The sequence below is a fragment of the Euprymna scolopes genome, chromosome 16, assembly GCF_053919585.1.
Source record: "Euprymna scolopes isolate OS-2025 chromosome 16, ASM5391958v1, whole genome shotgun sequence".
NCBI lineage: Eukaryota > Metazoa > Mollusca > Cephalopoda > Sepiida > Sepiolidae > Euprymna > Euprymna scolopes.
Genome location: NC_136497.1, coordinates 146,243,831 through 146,266,299, shown reverse-complemented (window position 1 = coordinate 146,266,299; position 22,469 = coordinate 146,243,831). Strand labels below are relative to the sequence as shown.

The 22,469-nt window shown below is 32.9% G+C and overlaps 1 protein-coding gene across 3 annotated transcripts in view; it reads left to right on the top strand.

Annotated features, from left to right (window-relative positions):
* Positions 1–21,510, top strand: part of LOC145296149 (uncharacterized) — a 34,287-nt gene extending 12,777 nt beyond the window's left edge. Inside the window, exons 1-2 of one of the 3 annotated variants that reach the window (XM_080142348.1) lie at positions 8,020–8,346; positions 19,479–21,510. In XM_080142348.1, coding sequence (XP_079998474.1) covers positions 19,506–21,302 — 1,797 coding nt within the window. In that variant the 5' untranslated portion in view covers positions 8,020–8,346; positions 19,479–19,505 and the 3' untranslated portion in view covers positions 21,303–21,510. Of the gene's footprint in view, positions 1–150; positions 2,193–8,019; positions 8,347–19,478 lie in introns of those variants that run through there. The other 2 variants (XM_080142347.1, XM_080142346.1) reach the window with 2 other exon arrangements.
* The last annotated feature ends 959 nt before the right edge of the window (positions 21,511–22,469 follow it).

Here is a 22,469-nt window from a genome sequence, read left to right as displayed (position 1 = left end):
TTCCAATTTCTCTTTTCATCTTTTCACCAATCTCTTTTTCCTCAATCCTCCAGTCTCTATTTCTGCTGTTTTCCCCCTCTCTTTTTTCCTCTTTCCTCCCTTAATCTTAAAAATAATATATATTGTATCAATTGCTTTTTTATTTTTCAGTTTGATTTGCATCTTAATTTTACATCGATGACGTCTGATCGATACCAATGTCTTTTCCAGTGTGACATATGTAAATCCCAATTAAATAAAACTTCCAAGACTTTACCATGTCTTCATAGTTTGTGTAAATCATGTTTCCACAACACATTAGAAGATGGACAGACAGAAGGAAAATGTCCGCAATGTGGTGACGAATTTCAAAATAATAAAAGTTTTACCCTTTCACCTATTTTGGCCAATGACTTAAAACGTCAACGATTATCACTGTTGAAATGCGACATGTGCCTAGATGAAAACAACTCATCGATAGTGAAATATTGGTGCATCCAGTGTGAGAAACTTTTTTGTACCAACTGCATGCAATTCCATGACAAGCTTATACCAGAACATATTTCAAAAAATTTGGATGAAATGAAAAGAGTTGATGCTATTGAAATGATGATGGGCAAAGAATGTTTGTTGCACAGAAAAGCTGTAGAATTGTATTGTAACAAATGTAACATGTGTTTTTGCAACACATGTTACGAGTCTCACTCGACTGACCTCAGCAACAGCAACTGTATGAACGTGCCTCCATTATTAATGAAGGAGGAGACTTTCAAAATGAAAACTCAAGTCCCGAACCTGGAGAAAGAAATGAATGAATTAAAGGAATTCTTGCAGTCATCAAACGAAAATGTTTTCAAATATACTGATGAATTAAATCTTGAATGCGAATCTAAATGCCAGGATGTTTGGATAAAATATGAACAAATTGTAGAAAATGCAAAGTTGGATGCTTTGGATCTGTGCCAAAAGATAAGACAAGAAACAGCTGAAGAAAAAAAAAGATGGCAGAATATTTTTAAGAAAAATACAAGAATTCTCAAAGAAGTTGAAATCTGGTTGCTGAATTTACAGCATTTGCTCCGTGATGATCACCAAGACTTAGAGGTCTTGTGTGGATTAAAACTGTTGACATCAAGACTTCCATCACGGCATCTTAAAACGATGCGACCGAATAAAACATGTGAATTGTGTTTCACATTGCCTGACTGGTGGCATCAAGCGATGGAACCATTGGTCAGCAGACAAATCCCATCAGTATCTTGTGTTCGGAAAACAATTCCTGTAAAAAAACTTGTAAAAGACAATCAATTGATTCTACCTGGATCAAAATCGCGAGAAATCAGAACTATTTTAATCAATGAAAAAGATGATCACATTTTTTTGTGTGATTGTGAAAATAAATCAATAATTGAAATGAGTGAAATCGGACAATTTGTGAGTGAATTTCTTTTGTCTGATAAAGAAAATCAAAACTTCAAACCTCTTGACATGTGTTCAATTTCATGTGAAGAATTTGTTGTTTGTGGAAGTAGAGAAAATAAACTTATTTTTTTGAAAAGAATTAAAAATCATCCATTTTTACAAATACAAAAAATTGTTTCAACAACAACGGAATTTTATTCCGTGTGTGTAAAAAACGAAACAATTTTTACTTGTGATTTTGATTTCGGAATTCATCATTTTACAAAAGAAGGCGTAGAAATTAAAACTATAACAAATGAAGGAATAGCTAAGTCACAATGTTGTCCACGAATCCGTATTGATTTTTTCAGTGGGAAATTTTGGGGTTCAAGCAATGATCATTCTGAAATATTTTGTTTCAATTCAGAAGGTGAAAAAATTGATTCGTTTAAAAAAGAAAATAATTTTTTTGATTTTAGTTTGACAGAATTTGGACAATTTTATTGTAATTACGATGGAATTTTTTCTTTTGTTTCACACAAACTTCTGTACACATTAGAAAAACAATCAGAAAAATTTCCGAAATTGTTTGTTTTCCAAAATAAAATGTGTATTAAAAGATGGAAAATGGATAATTGAAGTTTTAAAAATATTTTATTGAAAATGAACTTGAAACTTCATGGTGTTTTAATGTTTTAATATATTTATGGTCCTAAAATAATATTTCAATTTCTTAAATATTTTTCAGTTGTTTTTTTATTGACTTGTATTTTTCAATGATTATTAAACTAATAAAAGAAAAAAAAACACAATTCTTTCTATCTTGTTTTTCTGTATTAATATTTAAAAAAGAAAATTGTCTATATTGAAGATGTAAGTAAAAAACGTGTGACATCAGTGAGTTACAAGCAATTTGATTGGATGAAATATAAATAGAAAATGAAACGTTTTCTTTAAACGAAATTATTTACTTATATTTTATAGTTAAACGTTTTAGAAAGAAAGAGAAGTCTTTGAAGTTAAACAAAAAAAGCTAAATTAAAATGGCTTAGTACTTATGCGGAATAAAAACAGTGCTATCGCCGAAATTTTACGGCAGTTTATGTAAAATGCCGAAACAATGTGTGAATAAAATCGCAACAGCCAACGTCATTTCAGAAACATTTATTTTTTTATCATTGATTTGTTTATTTAAAAATAAATTTTTTTTTTTACATGGAGGTCACCACTTGTCAAGGCCTGAAAGCCATTCGGGGATAAAGGTTATTGTGTGTACAGTAATCAATGGGATAGTATCTTAGTAATTGTTAGTATTGGAGATTTGGTAAAGTGTCTTACTTAAGGGGGTGATTCATTAGGAATTTGTTTATGTTGGACTTGAAGACATCCAAGTTGTAGTCAGATGAGAAACAGGCAAATGGAAGAGACTTCAACAGGCGTGCACTTCTATGAAAGAAAGTTTGTTCATGGAATCTACGTTTTGATTTAGGCACAGATAAGGAGTGGGAAAAATTACTGACATTGGTTTCAGCTAGATGGATGTTTTTCGTGAAAGATTGACGAGAGGGGACCAGAGATTGGAGCACGGACAAGCACTTGTCCATGGAAATAACGATAAAACAAAGACAGGCTTGCAACGTCTTTTCTTGATTCTTGATTTGAAAATTATAAAATATTTTTTAAAATGTTTGCCATGAGTAATGTTATTCAAAAAATAAATATGTATTCATTAAACTTACCTTACAATGAGTGTTTTTTTTCTTTATTTAAATTTGAATTTTCTGAAAGTTTCAAAAATGGTTCTCTATTTTATTGTTTTCATGTTTTTAAACTTTCATTTGAATAATTTCCCTAATAACAGAAATACGAGGTGCCTTCAATAAATTTCCAGAATTTTTCATATGGGCACTTTTATTGATAGTATACACATGAAATTCTAATCCCCTTAATGTCCTCTGGCTACAATGCACATGCACCATCCCAACAACTTCTGGAAGTCTCCATCGATGTTCTCGTTTGTGAGTGTGTCAGTATATTTTCGTCACAGCCTCTTTCATCTCCTCAATTGTATCATAGCAACATTCTGTAACGTTTTCCTTGAGCTTAGGGAATAAGGAAAAGTCACAGGGAGCAAGATCTAGACTACAGGGAGGGTGAGGAATTTTCTTGATGCCCATCTTGATCAAATAGTCTTTGCGTTTTAAATTATCCAAATAAACAATTGTTGATACTTTCTGCATTTTTTTTTACATCGATCATTTCCATATTACGTTTAGTTATTTTAACGCAATTTTCTTACAAATAAATCTACTTTAACCCGTTGACAACCATAAAAGCATTTTACAACGGCGATTTACCCACCGCCTTCGTTCTCCATTTTTTAATACACCTTCATTCATACGTTTTCTTTTACACTATTAACATAAATAAATAACCCTGAAAATATGTTTTTATTAATTTGCATTCCAAATAAATAATCAATGCGACAATAAAACATATTGTTTTACTATGTACGTTTTCAGTGTCCCAATTGTTTTTTTTTTCGTGTTTAAATTAGAAGATATATCAAAATTTGAATTTAACTTTAAGTATTATGGTATCTGTTCAGTGCACATTTACCTATAAGTATGACAAAACCACTTATAAATCAATGGCTGCTTTTTTTTTTTTTTTCAAAAATAAACAATTATGAACAGAACGACTCATGGAAATCTATCTATATTCTTTTTTCATTTTAATATACTTTCATAGAAATGTTTCTGTTATGTCACAAAAAAACAATTTTCTTTACGTCACAAGTGCCATGCTCATACATTAATTCCATAGCTAATATAACATACTGACCCAACGGGTCACGGGTAGTCTAGTATACTATAAGACTTATATCATTCAAACACTACCATGTTTGAATATATGGTTGAGTGGCAGTTTTAGTCAATTAGACCTGCTTTAAAGCTTCACCGTTCACTTATTTTTTGACCAAATTTCAAACAATTATTACAGTTTATAGATCACCTTTTCAGCTATATTGGGGAAAAAGATTTTGAATTTTCATTCAGTAAAACAAAATTTATGATGAATTTACTGGTGTTCAAAATTTTAAATTTAAATTGTCGATTTTCACGCTTAAAAAAATTCCGTCTTTCACGTACACGGGTCGCATTTACTTTTTGCGTTAGCATCATGTGTTACAATTTAATCAGAATTTATTGCGCATAAAACATTGTACGATACGCCAATGTGAACGGATTTATTAAGAGTGAAAACTTTTTATCCCCTTGTTAGATATTGGCAGAGTAATGTCGAAAGATGTGCTGGTCAACAATTATTATAATTGTTATAATATTCTTAAAAACAGCATGTGAGATAGAATGTTATCAAAGCGAAATATATATTTACAGATAAAATTATTTATGTTAAGATGTTATAATTGAAAAGAAGTTTAGAACACAAACAATAATTTGGAAATAGGTTTGACCTCTAAAGTCTGACGTTTCATGATGTAGAGGTCACTTAAGATGACGTGAACTTCAGGAGAGCGTGAAAGACACATACCATTTTTAGTCAAGAGTTGTGAGTCAAAGAGAGCAGACTGAGATGGTAGACAGAGGAAAAAAGAGACGGTCTTCAAATCGTGATGGCTAAAGGTAGAGGGGATAAAAAATGGCAATAATTTACGACTAGCGTTGAAGTTTTCCAATAGGGCAAACATCATGAATAAAGTTGATGTAAATACCACAAAGACTTTGAGTTGTATGACTCATTTGGAGCTTTTCCGAGGATCCGTCAAATCAAGACCAAAGATTGACCAGGTATGTTTCTTTATTGGCCGATGTAAATGTGTTATTTGCCCCTTTTTTTACATAGGCATCACCACATTATCAAGGCCAACAGGCCACTTGAGGATAAGGGTTAAAGAGTGTACAGTAGTCAATTGGACAATATAGTAATCGTTAGTAATGGAAATTCGGTAAATTTGTTAACTTATATGGAACGGCTCATCAAGAACTTGTTTACGTTAGACTTGAAGACAACCATATTCTAGTCAGCCGGAAAGCAGGAAAACGGAAGACAATTCCACAGGTGTGCAGTTCTAAGAAAAAAGCTTTGTTCATGGAATCTACGTTTAGGTTTAGGCACAGATATAGAGTATAGGTATAATTAGAGGTGGATCCAGGAGTAACACAAAATGTAGCAGCAGCACGAAGAGTATCAGTGGCAGTTTTAGACAAATTAAAAGTCGAATTAGAAGAACTGGTTAAAAAGAAAGTTATTGAACCAATTAGGGGAACAACTCCGTAGGTAAGTGCATTAGCACTGGTCGTGAAGAAAAATGGAAATCTAAGGATTTGCATAGACCCAAGACCACTAAATAAAGTTCTGAAAAGGGAATATTTTCAGCTACTTACACTGGATGATTTACTGCAGAACTGGCTGAGAGCAAGGTATACTTCTGGTTGACAGATAACAGTACTGACTGACCATAGGCCATTAGAATCGATTATGCAAAAAGTATTGGGAAAATGTTCAAAATGTCTGCAAAACATGCTGATGTGACTACAGGCTTATTATGCTACCATTTTGTAACATCCGGATAAGATGTTCCTTGCAGACCCACAATTAAGAGCATACATCCACGGCACTGGATGATTTACTGCCAGAACTGAGATCAAGGTATTTTCCAACCTGGATTTATGAGATGGATTTTGACATGTATAATAGGATGAAGCCAGCAGTCGCTTGATAACATTTACTACACCGTGGTCGGTTTCGGTGGAAAGTTTTACTATTTGGGATTGCTCCAGCTCCAGAGATATTTCAAAATGCCCTCTTTAACAATGTATCTGATTTAGAGGGGATTATTAACAAAGCAGATGATCTTCTGGTGATTGGGAAGGATAAAACAATAAAGGAAGCAACAGTTGATTATGACATAAAACTCAGGAAACTGTTGCAGAGATGTTGTGATCATGGGATGCGATTAAATGTTGGAAAATTGAAGCTACGACAAACGTCTATATCTTTCCTAGATCACATGATATCAGTGATGGTTTACTTCCTGATCCTGGGAAGGTAAAAGCCATAAAAGAGATGCTATGCCCGACAGATGTTAAAAGAGTGCAACGATTGGTTGGATCCGTGAATTACCTGGCAAAATTTCTGCCACACACGTCTGACGTGATGGCCCCAATTTGAAATTTAGTGAAGGCAGATGTGCTATGGACGTATCCGAAATTCATGAAGCGGCTTTTGGGAAAATTAAAAAGTTAGTGAATCAGGCACCAGTATTGAGATACTATGACCCCTACAAATATTTGGTCATTTAATGTGATGCAAGTGAGAAAGGTATGGGGACAGCACGACTGCAAGAAGGTCAACCCCTAGCCTCTATCATCTGTGCGCTGACCAACACAGAAACCCGATATACACAAATTGAAAAAGAACTGCTAGCAGTAGTCTATGCTAGTGAGAGGTTTCATCAATATACTTTTGGTCGACAGATAACAGTACTAACCGATCATAGGCCATTAGAAGCGATCATGAAAAAAGAATTAGGAAAATACTCAAAACGACTGCAAAACATTCTGAAAAATTGATCATCTTCAAAATGCAGAAGCAAAGACAGTAATGACCAAACTTGAGCACCATTTTGCCCTACATGGAATACCAGATCAGATGGTAACTGATTATATGGGCCTCAATTTAGTAGTCAGGAATTTTCTATGTTTGCAAAAAAGTGGTGTTTTACACATACACCTGTCAGTACATATAATAGCAAGGTGAATGGTAAAGTGGAATCTGCGGTAAAGATGGCAAGAACCTTTTCTGGAAAGTGATGGAAGATAATGTAATGTTGGATCACAGGAATACACCAGCTAAAGGTCTCTTATCACCAGCTCAGAAGCTGATGTCAAGAAGAACAAAACACTTCTCCCAGCTAATGAGGAGTTACTCAAGCCAGAAGTACCCAAAAATCTAAAAAGTTTGTTAAACGAGACAGCAGGAAACAAGAACCACAAAGTAAAACCTCTTCAACTGTTACACCCTGGAGATGTAGTACGGATGAAACGTCACATAAATGGTCAGAGAGAGTGGAAGAAGGCAATCGTATTGTGAAGACTGGATGAGCGGTCATACCATGTAAAAGTGAATGGGGAATTACATCGACGGAATAGGGTAGACTTGAAAAAAAACTGCAGAAGCACCCCCATTTACGCCATTCATCTTCCAACCATATGAAGTGCAGAGTGAGGCGGCCAGGAATAAAGGTCAGGATACAGAAGAGACACATAACACAGATCGACCTCAATATGAAGGTGAAATAAGAGAAAAACTAAACCCGTCACAATCCTCAATAACACCAAGCTCAGAAAGAACAAAACTACGATCGGGAAGAATAGTAAAATGTTTTGTGAGATTTAAGGATTTCACAAAATAAAGTGAAAAGGGCAGGAGGATAGTCAGCCGAATGAATGTCTAGGTCACTTTTTTTTATATGTCTGTTTTATTTTAGTTCTTATCAGACTTCTTTTTCTTTTTTTTTCCTTTTTTTTGAGAAAAGGGTGGATGTTGCATGAGGAACTAACCAGGGTTTTCACCGTTTGGAATTAAGCCCCTTGGGACGACTCCTATTTACATTAGAGAATAAAGGCGCACACATGTTAAAGCATGTCAGTCGTTGTGCTGTGTTTAATCCGTGGCATCCTTAGAACTGACACACATATATACATCAATAAATTGAATCAGAAATCATATATAAAAGTAAAATATGTGAGAAAATGACATTGTTTCTGCACCACGATAATAGTAAGTTAAAAATAGTTTGTGGAAAAACCAGTTTCGCTATCTATTTATAAATCATCCAATCAAATTGCTGCTAAGTTATATGACGTCAGCCCCCCCCTCATCAACGTGTTCAACAACATTACAAACTCGTTTGTTAAAGAAATTTAAAGACGATAAACTGTGAGTAAAATCATATTTCACAATATCACATTAACGTTTAAAATTTTATTTGTTCGTAATAGAAGAAATGTTGATTTATCTTTTTTTTTTTTGACGCATATATGGAAGCGGTACCGGTACCCCCCTGTAATTTTTTATATTCATCTTTTTTACATGTTTTTTTAGCAGATTATTAGGTAAATGTTTCGTTTAGGTCCACCGCCACAATTTTCTTAAAAATGACGACATTTAAAGGTTTTCGACTATGCTGAATACGAAAATCGCATTGAAATGTTGCAGAGATAAGTAGTTATCAAGATAGAAAAAAATGCATTATGCACGGTAATTTTGGCGGCCATTTTTTTACGCGCATGCGCGCGCGCCCTAGCATTCAGAATTTTACACGAAGGAAAAAAACCAAGATGGCCGCCAAAATTACCGTGCATAATGCATTTTTTTCTATCTTGATAACTACTTATCTCTGCAATATTTCAATGCGATTTTCGTATTCAGCATAGTCGAAAACCTATAAATGTCGTCATTTTAAAGAAAATTGTGGAGGTGGACCTAAACGAAACATTTACCGATTATTATCGTATGGTCACAAAGCTACCAGATTATGTAATATAAAAAAAAACAAAAAACTAATATTTAACATTTTTAAATGCGTGCTCTGTTTCAAATGCAACGTTCTAGTAAATGGGTCCCCCATTTTAGAACCAGCGATATTTTTGCGTCTAAATTTCGCGTATTTAACCTGTTTGACAAAGCCTAAACGGGTGGACCTGAACGAACTATGCCGCAAAATAATTATCATCGATAACAGAATTAACAGGAAAAAAAAAATAATAAAAAGTTGATTTTGTAACACCGATCACTCTAATTTGGGTTTTTAGGGGTATTCGAGGTCGCTGACAACGAATCTGATAATTAAACCTGTCGCAAATTTACTGTTTGCATGGTATTAGAACCCCTGCCCTGAACTCCCGCTAATGTAAACAGGAAACAGTAAAATCGGTACTTGTACAATTTAATCAAGACATTCAAAAATGAAAATATCGAAAAAAAAGGTTACGCATCTGTTTTGGACTGAAGATCTCTGAAAAACAAATTATTTAATTTGATCGAGTAGTTTTTATTTTATTTATTTATTTATTTATTTACAAGAGTCAGTTGAAGTCAGCCATTATGTAATTTGTTGAACACACCACGGGGAAATAACTCAATGTAAAGTGCCTACACGCCCTCCCCCTCCCCATCTTTAATTCTAGCTTTTCTTCCTAAAAATCGAATCTTTTGCTCGATATCATCACAAATTGTTTTTTCGCTGTAAAAAAAAAAAAACTACTTGATGAAATTAAGTGAAATTTTTTTCGGAAAACTTTGTTCCATAACGGATACGTGCAATATAACCATTTTTTCGATATTTTCATTTTAATGTCTTGATTAAACTGTACAAGTACCCTTGTTTTATTTCTTTTTCATATAATTTAAAATTTCCCGCGGAAGATTCGTACACCATGTGTGTAGGCAGTTTGCTACGCGATGTCGTTCATGCTACCGCACGCGCGTAGCGTAAACAGAAGCTGAAAAATGATGGAAAAAGTCCCTGGGTTCAGGGGTTAATACCATACAAACGATAAATTTGACGGATTTAATTATTAGATTCGTTGTCAGCGACCTTGAATACCCTTAAAATTCCAATTTGGTGTGGTTGGTTAATGACTTTTAACATGTGGGATTACTTTAAATTATAATGTTTTGTTTACAATTATAGGCAGACAATCGACTTTCCACCCTCGATAAGATTTTAAATTACCACCTTGAATGTTTCAGGGGGCGCTGAAAACGAAAATAACGTTTGCAATTCCAGCAAACAAATAGTTTCCAAGATATGGAGAAATGTTAGTTATAAAAAAAGTGTAGGGATCACTTTTCTATGATAATTTAACGTAAAATGATCACCAACTTTATGGCCACCTGTTTTGATTGGGGGGGGGGGTCAACGTACAATGAACATAATTTAACGTAAAATGAGCATCCATATGTTAACCCCCCCCCCGCCACAAAAATTCTGTTTAGATTGAGCGGGGGGGGGGGCGAGACAATCCACTTTGAAAGAAAAAAAAAAATGGCTAAATTTCCTTTTTTTTTTTTTTTTTCGTATATAGAATGTTTCCGAGGTTGGAAGTCGATTGTTTGCCCTTGTTGAGCCTAGATTATAGACAGGTGTCGCCAGCAGCCTATCATTTGAAATTAAGATGGCGCACAAATCCTTCGTGCAAATATGTCATAAAATTTGATTTTCTTAAATGTGCCCTTGCTGACGGAATGTGTTGTGTGTATCTCTAAGTGTATCAGAAGTTTTGTAGGAATTTTTGACACCCCTAACACGAAACAGCGAATAAAATATTAAAAAAAAACTCGTAATTTCTCTTTTAAAAGTGGGTTGTTTATTTTCTTTATGAATTATACTTCCAAAATAAACTAACAAAGTTGTTTTAAAAATAATAGAAATATTTTTTTTTTTAAGAACAATAATGAAATTAATTGAATTTTATGAGCTCGGTATTTTTCAATTTTTAAACTTTAAAAATCTATCAAAATTTTTCTATTGATTCAATTTTTACGATATTTTCAGGGTCAATGTGAAATTTTATGCTCTTTCCAATAAACTGAATATAATATTTTAGACAAACGTTTTTTTTAGTTCACGCCCCCCCATTTTTAAGTGTCTATTAAAAAGTAAATAATTAATTTACTCACCAAAGTTTTATATATCACAAATTGAAGATAAAAGATCAATAAATAATATATTCAAATTTAAAACAAAAAAGTAGTGTTTTTTAGAAATTTACCTGTAAAGTCCGAAGTTTAAAACCTTTTTTTTTTAAAAAAACCACGTTGTTTGTTTTTTCTTTTGTTATATTTTTAAAATGAAATCTTGGTCCTTGCTCCTTCAATTGAAAAATAATTAGGGCTTGAATTACATTTTTCGAATAGTTATAAGCTTGGAAAGGCAGGGGGTCGAATAATTCACGCCTCCCATTTTGAAATGTCTATTAAAAAGTAAATAATTAATTTACTCATCAAAGTGTTATATATCACAAATTGAAGATAAATGATCAATAAATAATATATTCAAATTTAAAACAAAAAAGTAGTGTTTTTTAGAAATTTACCTGTAAAGTCCGAAGTTTAAAACCGTTTTAAAAAAAAAAAACTCGTTGTTTGTTCTTGTTTTTTTTTTAATAAAACCGTGGTCCTTGCTCCATTAATTGAAAAATAAATTAGGGCTTGAATGACATTTTTCGAGGAGTTATAAGCTTGGAAAGACGGGGTGGAATTATTCAATATTTTTCACAAAATTTCTGACACACTTGGTGTATCTCTAAATAGCATTACAAGTTGATTTTTCTTTTTAGATAATTGTTATTGTTTTCAACTATCATGAAAAGAGCTATGTAAAAGATGCTTAAAACCGTTTGAATTATACAAATACCATCAGTAGTTCAAAAGGTATGAGAATTTTAAGTGCCAAAACTTATGCTTTTTCGTGAGTATTTTTCTTTAGAAAAAGTGGGCTAAATTATGGACCTCAACATTTCAAGAAATTCGGTAATTTCGCCACCATTTATTTATTTTCCTAGTTTTTTTTGCACTCTTATGTAAAATTTTGTGCTCTTTCTGATTATGCAGTCAAATCTGATGTATCTCTTTACCATAAGCCATGAATTATAAATTAAGATGTACAAATTTCAATTCAATTTTTTTTAACTTCAATAGGGTTCAGTTTGAAACTTCAAAATATTTGTATCAACTTCAACCAACTTAATATGGCGGTTTTCTGAATAAAAAGATAAAATCTCTTTGCTGACGGGATGGTGGTGTGTATCTCTGAATATAGAAATCGTTATATATACAGTACCTTCTCTTTGCAATTGTGCATCCACGGCTGCTATACATCATTGTATGGTGATTGATTAGTGTGTAGTTGTCTACTTGTACTGAACCTTATTATTAAAATCCAGCAAATTAAAAATAAGATATGAATAAAGCACCTATATGACGTGTTTTTGTCGTATGGATCAATGGTAGATGTGACTATTGGAATACCCTGGGCAAATCACCACTAAAATAATCATCCGTCTCCATCAAACTTAAATATCGAACAGGAACTCTAAAATGAAATGAAATGAAATTTATTTTTATTATTGCTAGAAAAGATGTATTTCCCCTTTTTTATTTTAATAATAGAGATTTTAATTGTAACAAATTTTAATTGTAACAAATTTTAATTGTAACAAATTTTAATTGTAACAAACACGGTTCGAGCATAACGGCCATGTTACATTTGTCTATACGCATTTATGGTTTTCTTAAAGTTTAATTACCCGACATTTACAAGGGTCTTGCACAGATGAAAATAACAATATATGTGTGTATATAGGAGCTGTTAGAAAGGACTTGTCCTGCCTTGATAGAGTTCAAAATAGACTTCGTAGCCTCGTGGGAGATGCCCCTTTCTCTTCGCTGCAACCTCAATCTTACAGAAGAGATGTAACGAGTTTGTCTCTGCTTTATCGTTATTTTCATGGAAAGCGTTCGACTGAGCTTCAATCTGTGGTCCCTCCTCGCCAAACTTTCACAAGAAACACCCGTCTAGTAGAAAATACTATCAATAATTCCCCCCACTCTTTATCTGTGCCTAAACCTAAACGTAGATTCCATGATCAAAGCTTCTTTCTTAGAACTGCACGCCTGGGGAATTGTCTTCCGTTTTCCTGCTTTCCAGCTGTCTATAATATGGTTGTCTTCAAGTACAATGTGAACAAGTTTCTGATGAGCCGTTACACTTAAGTTAACAAATTTACCGAACTTCCATTACTATCGATTACTATATTGTCCTTTTGACTACAGTACACTCTTTAACCCTTATCCTTGAGTGGCCTCTCGGCCTTGATATGTGGTGATGCCTATGTAAAAAAAAAATAAATAAATAAAATAAAATAATCGGAGAAAGCGAAATTCCAAAAAAACGGCAGACTACTTAAAAAGGCTAAATTCCCGAATTTTGGATCCAACATTTTTTGAGTTTTTAAAGATTTCCCTACAAAAAAAAAATTGCTTACAAAACCAAGTTTCTAAATGCCCCCCCCCCCCCCGAAGAGAAATTATTTTTTAAAGTGACCAGTGTAAAAAAAAGCAAAAAAACTAAGGAGGCATGCAGAGTTTGATGATGGAATCCAGTGCACTACTAAAGCTATTTTTAAGAAGCTTACTAGCAGATGTACCCAGCATTACCTGGTATTAAACATAATGTTAAATTTTTTTAAGATCAAAGATTAAGATCATATTTGATGCGGCTCTTCATAGACACCCCCACCTAGGGATGGTGTACACCAAGTTGTGGTTCGCCACCATCCCTAGGTGGGGGAGGGTATGAAGACCTTAATCTTTGACCTTAAAAAATCGTGTGCACCATCCTTAAGTCAGAGACCATCATCATCTCAAGTTTGGCCATGATCATTTCAGTGGTGTGAGATTTAGGAGAGAATATATACATAGGCTATGACCTTGATCTTTGATCTTTACTCTAGAAAATGGTGTGCACCATCCTTTGGCCGGGGATCATTATCATGCTAGGTTTGGTCATGGTTGGTCCAGCAGTGTGGGCTGTAGGAAAATTGTACACACACACTCGCTACTACTTTATATATATATATATATATATATATATATATATATATATATATATATATATATATATATATATATGATTGTTGAGCTGGATTAAATCCGACGATATGAAATAAAATGGAGGTGGAAGGACCTGGATACTCAACGTTTCGCCCGATTTATGCGGGCTTCTTCAAGAGGGATGGTCATTGACGAGAGAGTCGGAGGATTGGGGCTATATATAATGATGGGGGAGAGCAGCGTGTTTTCCTTATGTAAATTAGATGTCATATATACATGTATATACATTTTATGAGAGAAAAACTAAATTAGAGTAAACTAGTGTAGTGGATTACGTCTAAAAGATAAAATATCGTCACCTCCTATTCTTATTTTTAGACACCATCTTTTAAATTACTGCGCTATTTTATCCCAATTCAATTATTTCTAATTTAAAAAAAGATTCTTTTCGTAATCTCATGTCATTTTATTTATTTAATCTATCACCGCTATATTTCCAAACACAATTTTTTTTAAATCTCTACGATATTTTATCTTTTAGACGTAATCCACTACACTAGTTTACTCTAATTTATTTTTTCTCTCATAAAATGTATATACATGTACATATGACATCTAATTTACATAAGGAAAACACGCTGCTCTCCCCCATCATTATATATAGCCCCAATCCTCCGACTCTCTCGTCAATGACCATCCCTCTTGAAGAGGCCCGCATAAATCGGGCGAAACGTTGAGTATCCAGGTCCTTCCACCTCCATTTTATTTCATATATATATATATATATATATATATATTGTACAGAAAGTTGTTAGTTGAGACAGATCATTGGTACCGTCGGTTTCAAGCCCGATAATAAGGCCCGTTTAAGGTATCCTTATCAAGCTCTCTTCAGCCAATATTGGAGAGATGAATATTGGCTGAAGAGAGCTTGATAACGATAACTTAAACGGGCCTTATTATCGGGCTTGAAACCGACGGTACCAATGATCTGTCTTAACTAACAACTTTCTGTACACAAAATATAAATACGCTCTTAAAATTTGGATTTTCCTTTTAATTGAGCACTCTGCTGGAATTCTTTTTCCAAAAAAAACTAATCATATATATATATATATATATATATATATATATATATATATATATATATACAGGGTGCGGCATGAATAACGCCCTTTCTTAATATCCTTTTTTTCTTTATAATATGAATGCAATTTAAAGATAAATAAAAGTAAAAGGTATATCTCAAATTTATTAAATATCTAATTCAATATCCACATTGGTGATCTTTACAGTAATGATCTTCTGAACTAAAAAAACGATTTTTGGGAACAAAATTAGTCAATAAAAATAAAATCAAAATAAATTTAATGAAAAAAAGGATACCAACTTTATTAACTTTAAAATTTAACTCAGATGTTCAAAATGTTCTCCATCATGTTCCATACAATTTTGAACTCTACCAGCGACACTTTTACAAACTTTTTTACACTCTTCAATGGTAATTTCATGAAATTTATCTGAAATTGCATTTTTTAATTCCTGAATTGTTTTCGGCTTAAGATTGTAAACTTTATCTTTCAATATACCCCACAAAAAAAGTCTGGTGGCGTTAAGTCTGGAGATCGTGATGGCCATTCAATTGGTCCCCTTCATCCTATCCACCTATCTTCAAAATTTTCATTTAACCATTCCCTAACTCTTAACCCATAATGTGGTGGAGCCCCATCCTGTTGAAAAAAATATCAATCTGATTTTCAACTCTTGGCCAAAATTCCGTTTGAAGCATATGCAAATAATTATTTTGATTCACAGTACCCTCGAAGAATATTGGCCCTATTAATCCCATACAAGAAATGGCAGCCCAAACTGTTACTCCTGGCGAATTAACATCCTTTTCCAAGATGATATGAGGATTCTCATTACTCCAATACACACAATTATGGCGATTGATATGCCCATTTAACTTAAAGGTTGCTTCATCTGACCACCATATCTTTTCAAGGAAAGTTATATCTTCATTAACTTTATTCAAAAAGATTTCACAAAATTGTAATCGTCTATCTTGATCTCCATCATGCAAACTTTGAAGAACACGTGGAATGTAAGGTCTCATCTTTAGCTTCTTCAATATTCTGCGAACACTCCTATCACTGATTGCTAACTCTGTAGAAAGACGTCTACTGGATTTTTGAGGAGTATGCAGCAACGATTCTTGTAGTTCATTGGACTTTTCTAAGCTCGTTGCAACAACTGGCCTTCCGGATCTTTGAGCATCCCTTACACTTCCTGTGGATTCAAATTTTTTAATCAAGCTTTTGATATTTCGGCTTTGCACTCTTGGGATGTCATATTCATCTGATAACAATCTTGCAGTTTTAGCACCATTATTATTATTTTGATAATACAATTGTATTGCTTTTACTCTCTGTTCAATTGTTAATCTCATGGTTTAAAAAATACCTGAAAAAAATAAATGTTTAAGAATTAGTTAAAGAAAATATACATAAATATAATAAGATATAAAAGGGCGTTATTTATGCCGCACCCTGTATATATAAAATGTGTAATTTTTGTTTACAAACTTTTCTTTTCATCAAATTTGATTTGTTTTTTCATCTAGAAGAAATTCTGTAGAACTACACTTTATTTAAGATTAACTTATCTTCCCTTTGATAATAATAATGGAACATACGCTACTTGTATTTGCAAGAAAAATTTAAAATAGTTAAAATGCAAAAAAACGTACCCATGTAAACATAAACGTAACTTATCTTGTGTTTAATGCATAATTAGGTAATAATATTTTCACCTAAAATGGGTTGCTTTAAAAGTGTAATATAACTGCGTGGGAAGGAGACTGTTCTGTCCGTTTAGTGATTATTATTAATATTATTGTCTCTTATTGATTTTGTATGTGTACGTGGCACGATCATCTGTCTATGTATGTCTATCTATGGATATGGTCATGTCACCTCTAGTGTGTGCATATGCTTTGCAATAAACTCACCATACCTTTTTTGTTTTGGTAGTGAAAAGTGATGAAAATAATAGTAATATGTGTGTGTGTATATAAAAGTTAAACGATTATGCTAGTAGTGGAAAGTTGGGAGCGAAAGTTGCACTGTGATTACGGGTAAATTCTCTCACCTAGAATGTATCGTTTTTTTTCTTTTTCTTCCAATCTCTTTTTCTTTTTACTTCGAACTTCTCTTTTTCCCTTTTCCTCCAATTTATCTTTTTCCTCTTTCCTCCAATTTCTCTTTTTCCCTCTTCCTCCAATTTATATTTTTCCCTCTATCTCCAATTTCTCTTTTTTTCTCAAATTTCTCTTTTCCTCTTTCCTCCAATTTTTCGTTTTCTTCTTTCCTACAATTTCTCTTTTTCCTCTTTCCTCCAATTTCTCTTTTTTTTCTTTCCTCAAATTTCTCTTTTTCTTCTTTCCTCCAATTTCTCTTTTTCTTCTTTCCTCAAATTTCTCTTTTCCTTCTTTCCTCCAATTTCTCTTTTTCTTCTTTCCTCCATGTTCTCTTTTTCTTCTTTCCTCCAATTTCTCTTTTTCTTCTTTCCTCAAATTTCTCTTTTTCTTCTTTCCTCCAATTTCTCTTTTTCTTCTTTCCTCCATGTTCTCTTTTTCTTCTTTCCTCCAATTTCTCTTTTTCTTCTTTCCTCAAATTTTTCTTTTTCTTCTTTCCTCCATGTTCTCTTTTTCTTCTTTCCTCAAATTTCTCTTTTTCTTCTTTCCTCAAATTTCTCTTTTTCTTCTTTCCTCAAATTTTTCTTTTTCTTCTTTCCTCCATGTTCTCTTTTTCTTCTTTCCTCCAATTTCTCTTTTTCTTCTTTCCTCAAATTTTTCTTTTTCTTCTTTCCTCCATGTTCTCTTTTTCTTCTTTCCTCAAATTTCTCTTTTTCTTCTTTCCTCAAATTTTTCTTTTTCTTCTTTCCTCCATGTTCTCTTTTTCTTCTTTCCTCAAATTTCTCTTTTTCTTCTTTCCTCAAATTTCTCTTTTTCTTCTTTCCTCCATGTTCTCTTTTTCTTCTTTCCTCCAATTTCTCTTTTTCTTCTTTCCTCCAATTTCTCTTTTTCTTCTTTCCTCCATGTTCTCTTTTTCTTCTTTCCTCCAATTTCTCTTTTTCTTCTTTCCTCAAATTTCTCTTTTTCTTCTTTCCTCAAATTTTTCTTTTTCTTCTTTCCTCCATGTTCTCTTTTTCTTCTTTCCTCAAATTTCTCTTTTTCTTCTTTCCTCCATGTTCTCTTTTTCTTCTTTCCTCCAATTTCTCTTTTTCTTCTTTCCTCAAATTTCTCTTTTTCTTCTTTCCTCCAATTTCTCTTTTTCTTCTTTCCTCAAATTTCTCTTTTTCTTCTTTCCTCCAATTTCTCTTTTTCTTCTTTCCTCAAATTTCTCTTTTTCTTCTTTCCTCAAATTTCTCTTTTTCTTCTTTCCTCCATGTTCTCTTTTTCTTCTTTCCTCCAATTTCTCTTTTTCTTCTTTCCTCAAATTTCTCTTTTCCTTCTTTCCTCCAATTTCTCTTTTTCTTCTTTCCTCAAATTTCTCTTTTCCTTCTTTCCTCCAATTTCTCTTTTTCTTCTTTCCTCAAATTTCTCTTTTCCTTCTTTCCTCCATGTTCTCTTTTTCTTCTTTCCTCCAATTTCTCTTTTTCTTCTTTCCTCCATGTTCTCTTTTCCTTCTTTCCTCCAATTTCTCTTTTTCTTCTTTCCTCAAATTTCTCTTTTCCTTCTTTCCTCCAATTTCTCTTTTTCTTCTTTCCTCAAATTTCTCTTTTTCTTCTTTCCTCCAATTTCTCTTTTTCTTCTTTCCTCCAATTTCTCTTTTTCTTCTTTCCTCTAATTTCTCTTTTTCTTCTTTCCTCCAATTTCTATTTACCTTCTTTCCTCTAATTTCTCTTTTTCTATATTCCTCAAAATCTTCCTTTTTTTCATCCAATTTTTCTTTTTCTTCTTTCCTTCATTTTCTCTTTTTCTTTTTTTCGCCCAACTCCTTTTTTCCCTCTATTCTCCAATTTCTTTTTACCCTCTTTTCTCTAATTTCTTTTTACCAAATTTCCTCCAATTTTTTCCCTCTTTCTTGCAATTTCTCATTTTCTTCTTTTCTCCATATTCTCTTTTCTCTAAATTTTCTTTTCCCGAAAATTTTCTCCAATCTCTCGTTTTCTTCTTTCCTCCAATTTCTTTTTTCCTCTTTCCTCTAATCTCATTTTTTCTTGCAATCTCTTTTTTTCCTTTTTTCTTCAATTTCTCTTTCCTTTTTACTCCAATCTCTTTATTTCTTCCGTTTCCTGTTTCCCCTTTCTCTTTCTCTTTTTTCTGTTTCCCCATCTTTATCAAAAAAATAATATATATTTTATTGATTGTATATATTACAAAATAGATGCTGACTTTATAGATAATTCAACTTTTGGATTTTGAGATGTTCTTGTTTTTTATTTTTCAGTTTGATTTGTATCTTAATTCCTCATCGATGGCGTCTGATCAATACCGATGTCTTTTCCAATGTGTCGGATGTGAATCCCAATTAAATGAAAGATCCAAGACTTTACCATGTCTTCATAGTTTGTGTAATTCGTGTTTTACCAACACATTAGAAGATGACGAGACAGAAGGAAAATGTCCGCAATGTTGTAACGAATTTCATAATAATGAAGGCTTGACCCTTTCACCTATTTTGGCCAATGAATTAAAACGCCAACAATTATTGCTGTTGAAATGTGACACGTGCTTAGAAGAAAACAACTCATCGATAGTGAAATATTGGTGCATCCAGTGTGAGAAAATGTTGTGCATCAATTGTATACGATTCCATAATGCATTTACGAAAGAACACATTTCAAAAAATTTGGATGGAATGAGAAGAGTGGACCTCATTGAAATGATCATGGGAAACAAATGTTTGTTGCACGGAAAAACACTAGAATTGTTTTGTAACAAATGTAACATGTGTTTTTGCGACACATGTTACAAGTCTCACTCAACTGACCCCAGCAGCAGCTGTATGAACGTGCCTTCATTATTAGTGAAAGAGGAGGCCTTAAAAATAAAAACTCAAGTCCCTAACTTTAATAAAGAAATTAATGAATTTAAAGAATTCTTGCAGTCATCAAATGAAAATGTTTTCAAATATACGGATGAATTAAATCTTGAATGCGAATCTAAATGCCAAGATGTTTGGATAAAATATGAACAAATCGTAGAAAATGCCAAGTTGGATGCTTTGGATCTGTGTCAAAAGATAAGACAAGAAACAGCAGAAGAAGTTAAAAAATGGCAGAATATTTTTGAGAAAAATACAAGAATTCTCAAAGAAATCGAAATCTGGTTGCTGAATTTACAGCATTTGCTTCGCAAAGACCACGAAAACGGAGAGGTCTTGTGTGGACTAAAACTGTTGACATCAAGACTTCCATCACGGCACCATAAATGGATGTGTCCGACTGTGAAATGGGAATTGTGTTTCACATTGCCTGACTGGTGGCATCAAGCGATGGAACCATTGGTCAGCAGACAAATCCCATCATTGTCTTGTGTTCGGAAAACAATTCCTGTAAAAAAACTTGTAAAAGAAAATCAATGGATTCTGCCTGGATCAAAATCGCGAGAAATCAGAAGGATTTTAATCAATGAAAAAGATGATCACATTTTTTTGTGTGATTGTGAAAATAAATCAATAATTGAAATGAGTGAAATCGGACAATTTCTGAGTGAATTTTTGTTGTCTGATAAAGAAAATCAAAACTTCAAACCTCTTGACATGTGTTCAATTTCATGTGAAGAATTTGTTGTTTGTGGAATTGGAGAAAATAAACTAATTTTTTTTAAAAGAATTGAAAGTGATCCATTTTTACAAATACAAAAAATTGTTTCAACACTAACATTATTTTATTCCGTGTGTGTAAAAAACGAAACAATTTTTACCTGTGATATTGATTTCGGAATTCATCAGTTTACAAAAGAAGGCATAGAAATCAAAACAATAACAAATAAAGGAATGGGTGAATCAAAATATTGTCCACGAATCCGTATTGATTTTTCCAGTGGGGAATTTTGGGGTTCAAGTTGGGATCGTTCTGAAATGTTTTGTTTCAATTCAGAAGGTGAAAAAAATGATTCGTTTAAAAAAGAAAATAATTTTTTTGATTTTAGTTTGACAGAATTTGGACAATTTTATTGTAATTACGATGGAATTTTTTCTTTTGTTCCACAGGAACACGTTGGAAAAACAATCAGAAAATCTTCCGATATTGTTTGTTTTTCAAAATAAAATGTGTATTTGTTTTAAAAAAGATGGAAAATGGATAATTGAAGTTTTAAAAATATTTTATTGAAGATGAACTTGAAACTTTATGATATTTGAATGTTTGATATAATAATGATCATAAAATAATATTTCGATTTCTTAAATATTTTTCAGTTTTATATTGAATCGTATTTTCAATGATTATTAAACTAATAAAAGAATAAAAACACAATTGTATCCATCTTGTTTTTTTCTGTATTAATACTTTAAAAAGAAAATTGCCTATATTGAAGATGTAAGTTAAAAAAACGTGTGACTTCAGTGAGTTACAAGCAGAGATCACTTAATATGGCGTGAACTTCAGGAGAGAGCTTAAAAGACACACACCATTTTTAGTCAAGAGTTGTGAGTCAAAGAGAGCAGACAGAGACGGTAGACAGAGGGTAAAAGAGACGGTCTTCGGATTGTGATGGTTAAAGGTAGAAGGGATCAGAAATGGCAATAATCTACGACTAGCGTTGAAGTTTTCCAATGGTGCAAACATCATGAATAAAGTTGCTGTAAATACCACAACGACTTCGAGTTGTATGACTCATTTGAAGTTTTTCCAAGGATCCGTCAAATCAGGTATGTTTCCTTATTGGCCGATGTAAATGTATTATTTGTCCCTTTTCTGGTGTAAATGCTACATGTTCGTTGTTAAACTGCATCTGTTTATATATCAACACGGTCGTCAGTTTTATACACGCATCAATTCAATGAACAATAGAAAAACTAGACGATGATATACGAACACATGTATATACGCTCGTTACATAGATGACTGTTACACGTATATACAAACGTCATAAAAAATCTAAACACTTCAAATGCATGTGGACCTGATCTCATCCCGGCTGTGCTATTAAAAAGATGCTCTGCCAAAGTTGCTCCAGTTCTCTCCAAACTTTACAACAAATGTCTTAATGAATCTTGCTTTCCTGCCTGCTGGAAAACTGCTTTTGTGGTACCAGTTTTCAAGAATTTTGGCGAAAGAACCGACCCAGTAAATTACCGTCCCGTTAGCCTCCTCCCACTTTTTACCACACTATTTGAGTCCATAATTTACCAGACTCTGGTCCACCACCTTACAGATACTAAACTTCTGATCGACCAACAATATGGATTTAGAAAGGCCTGTTCCACCGCGGA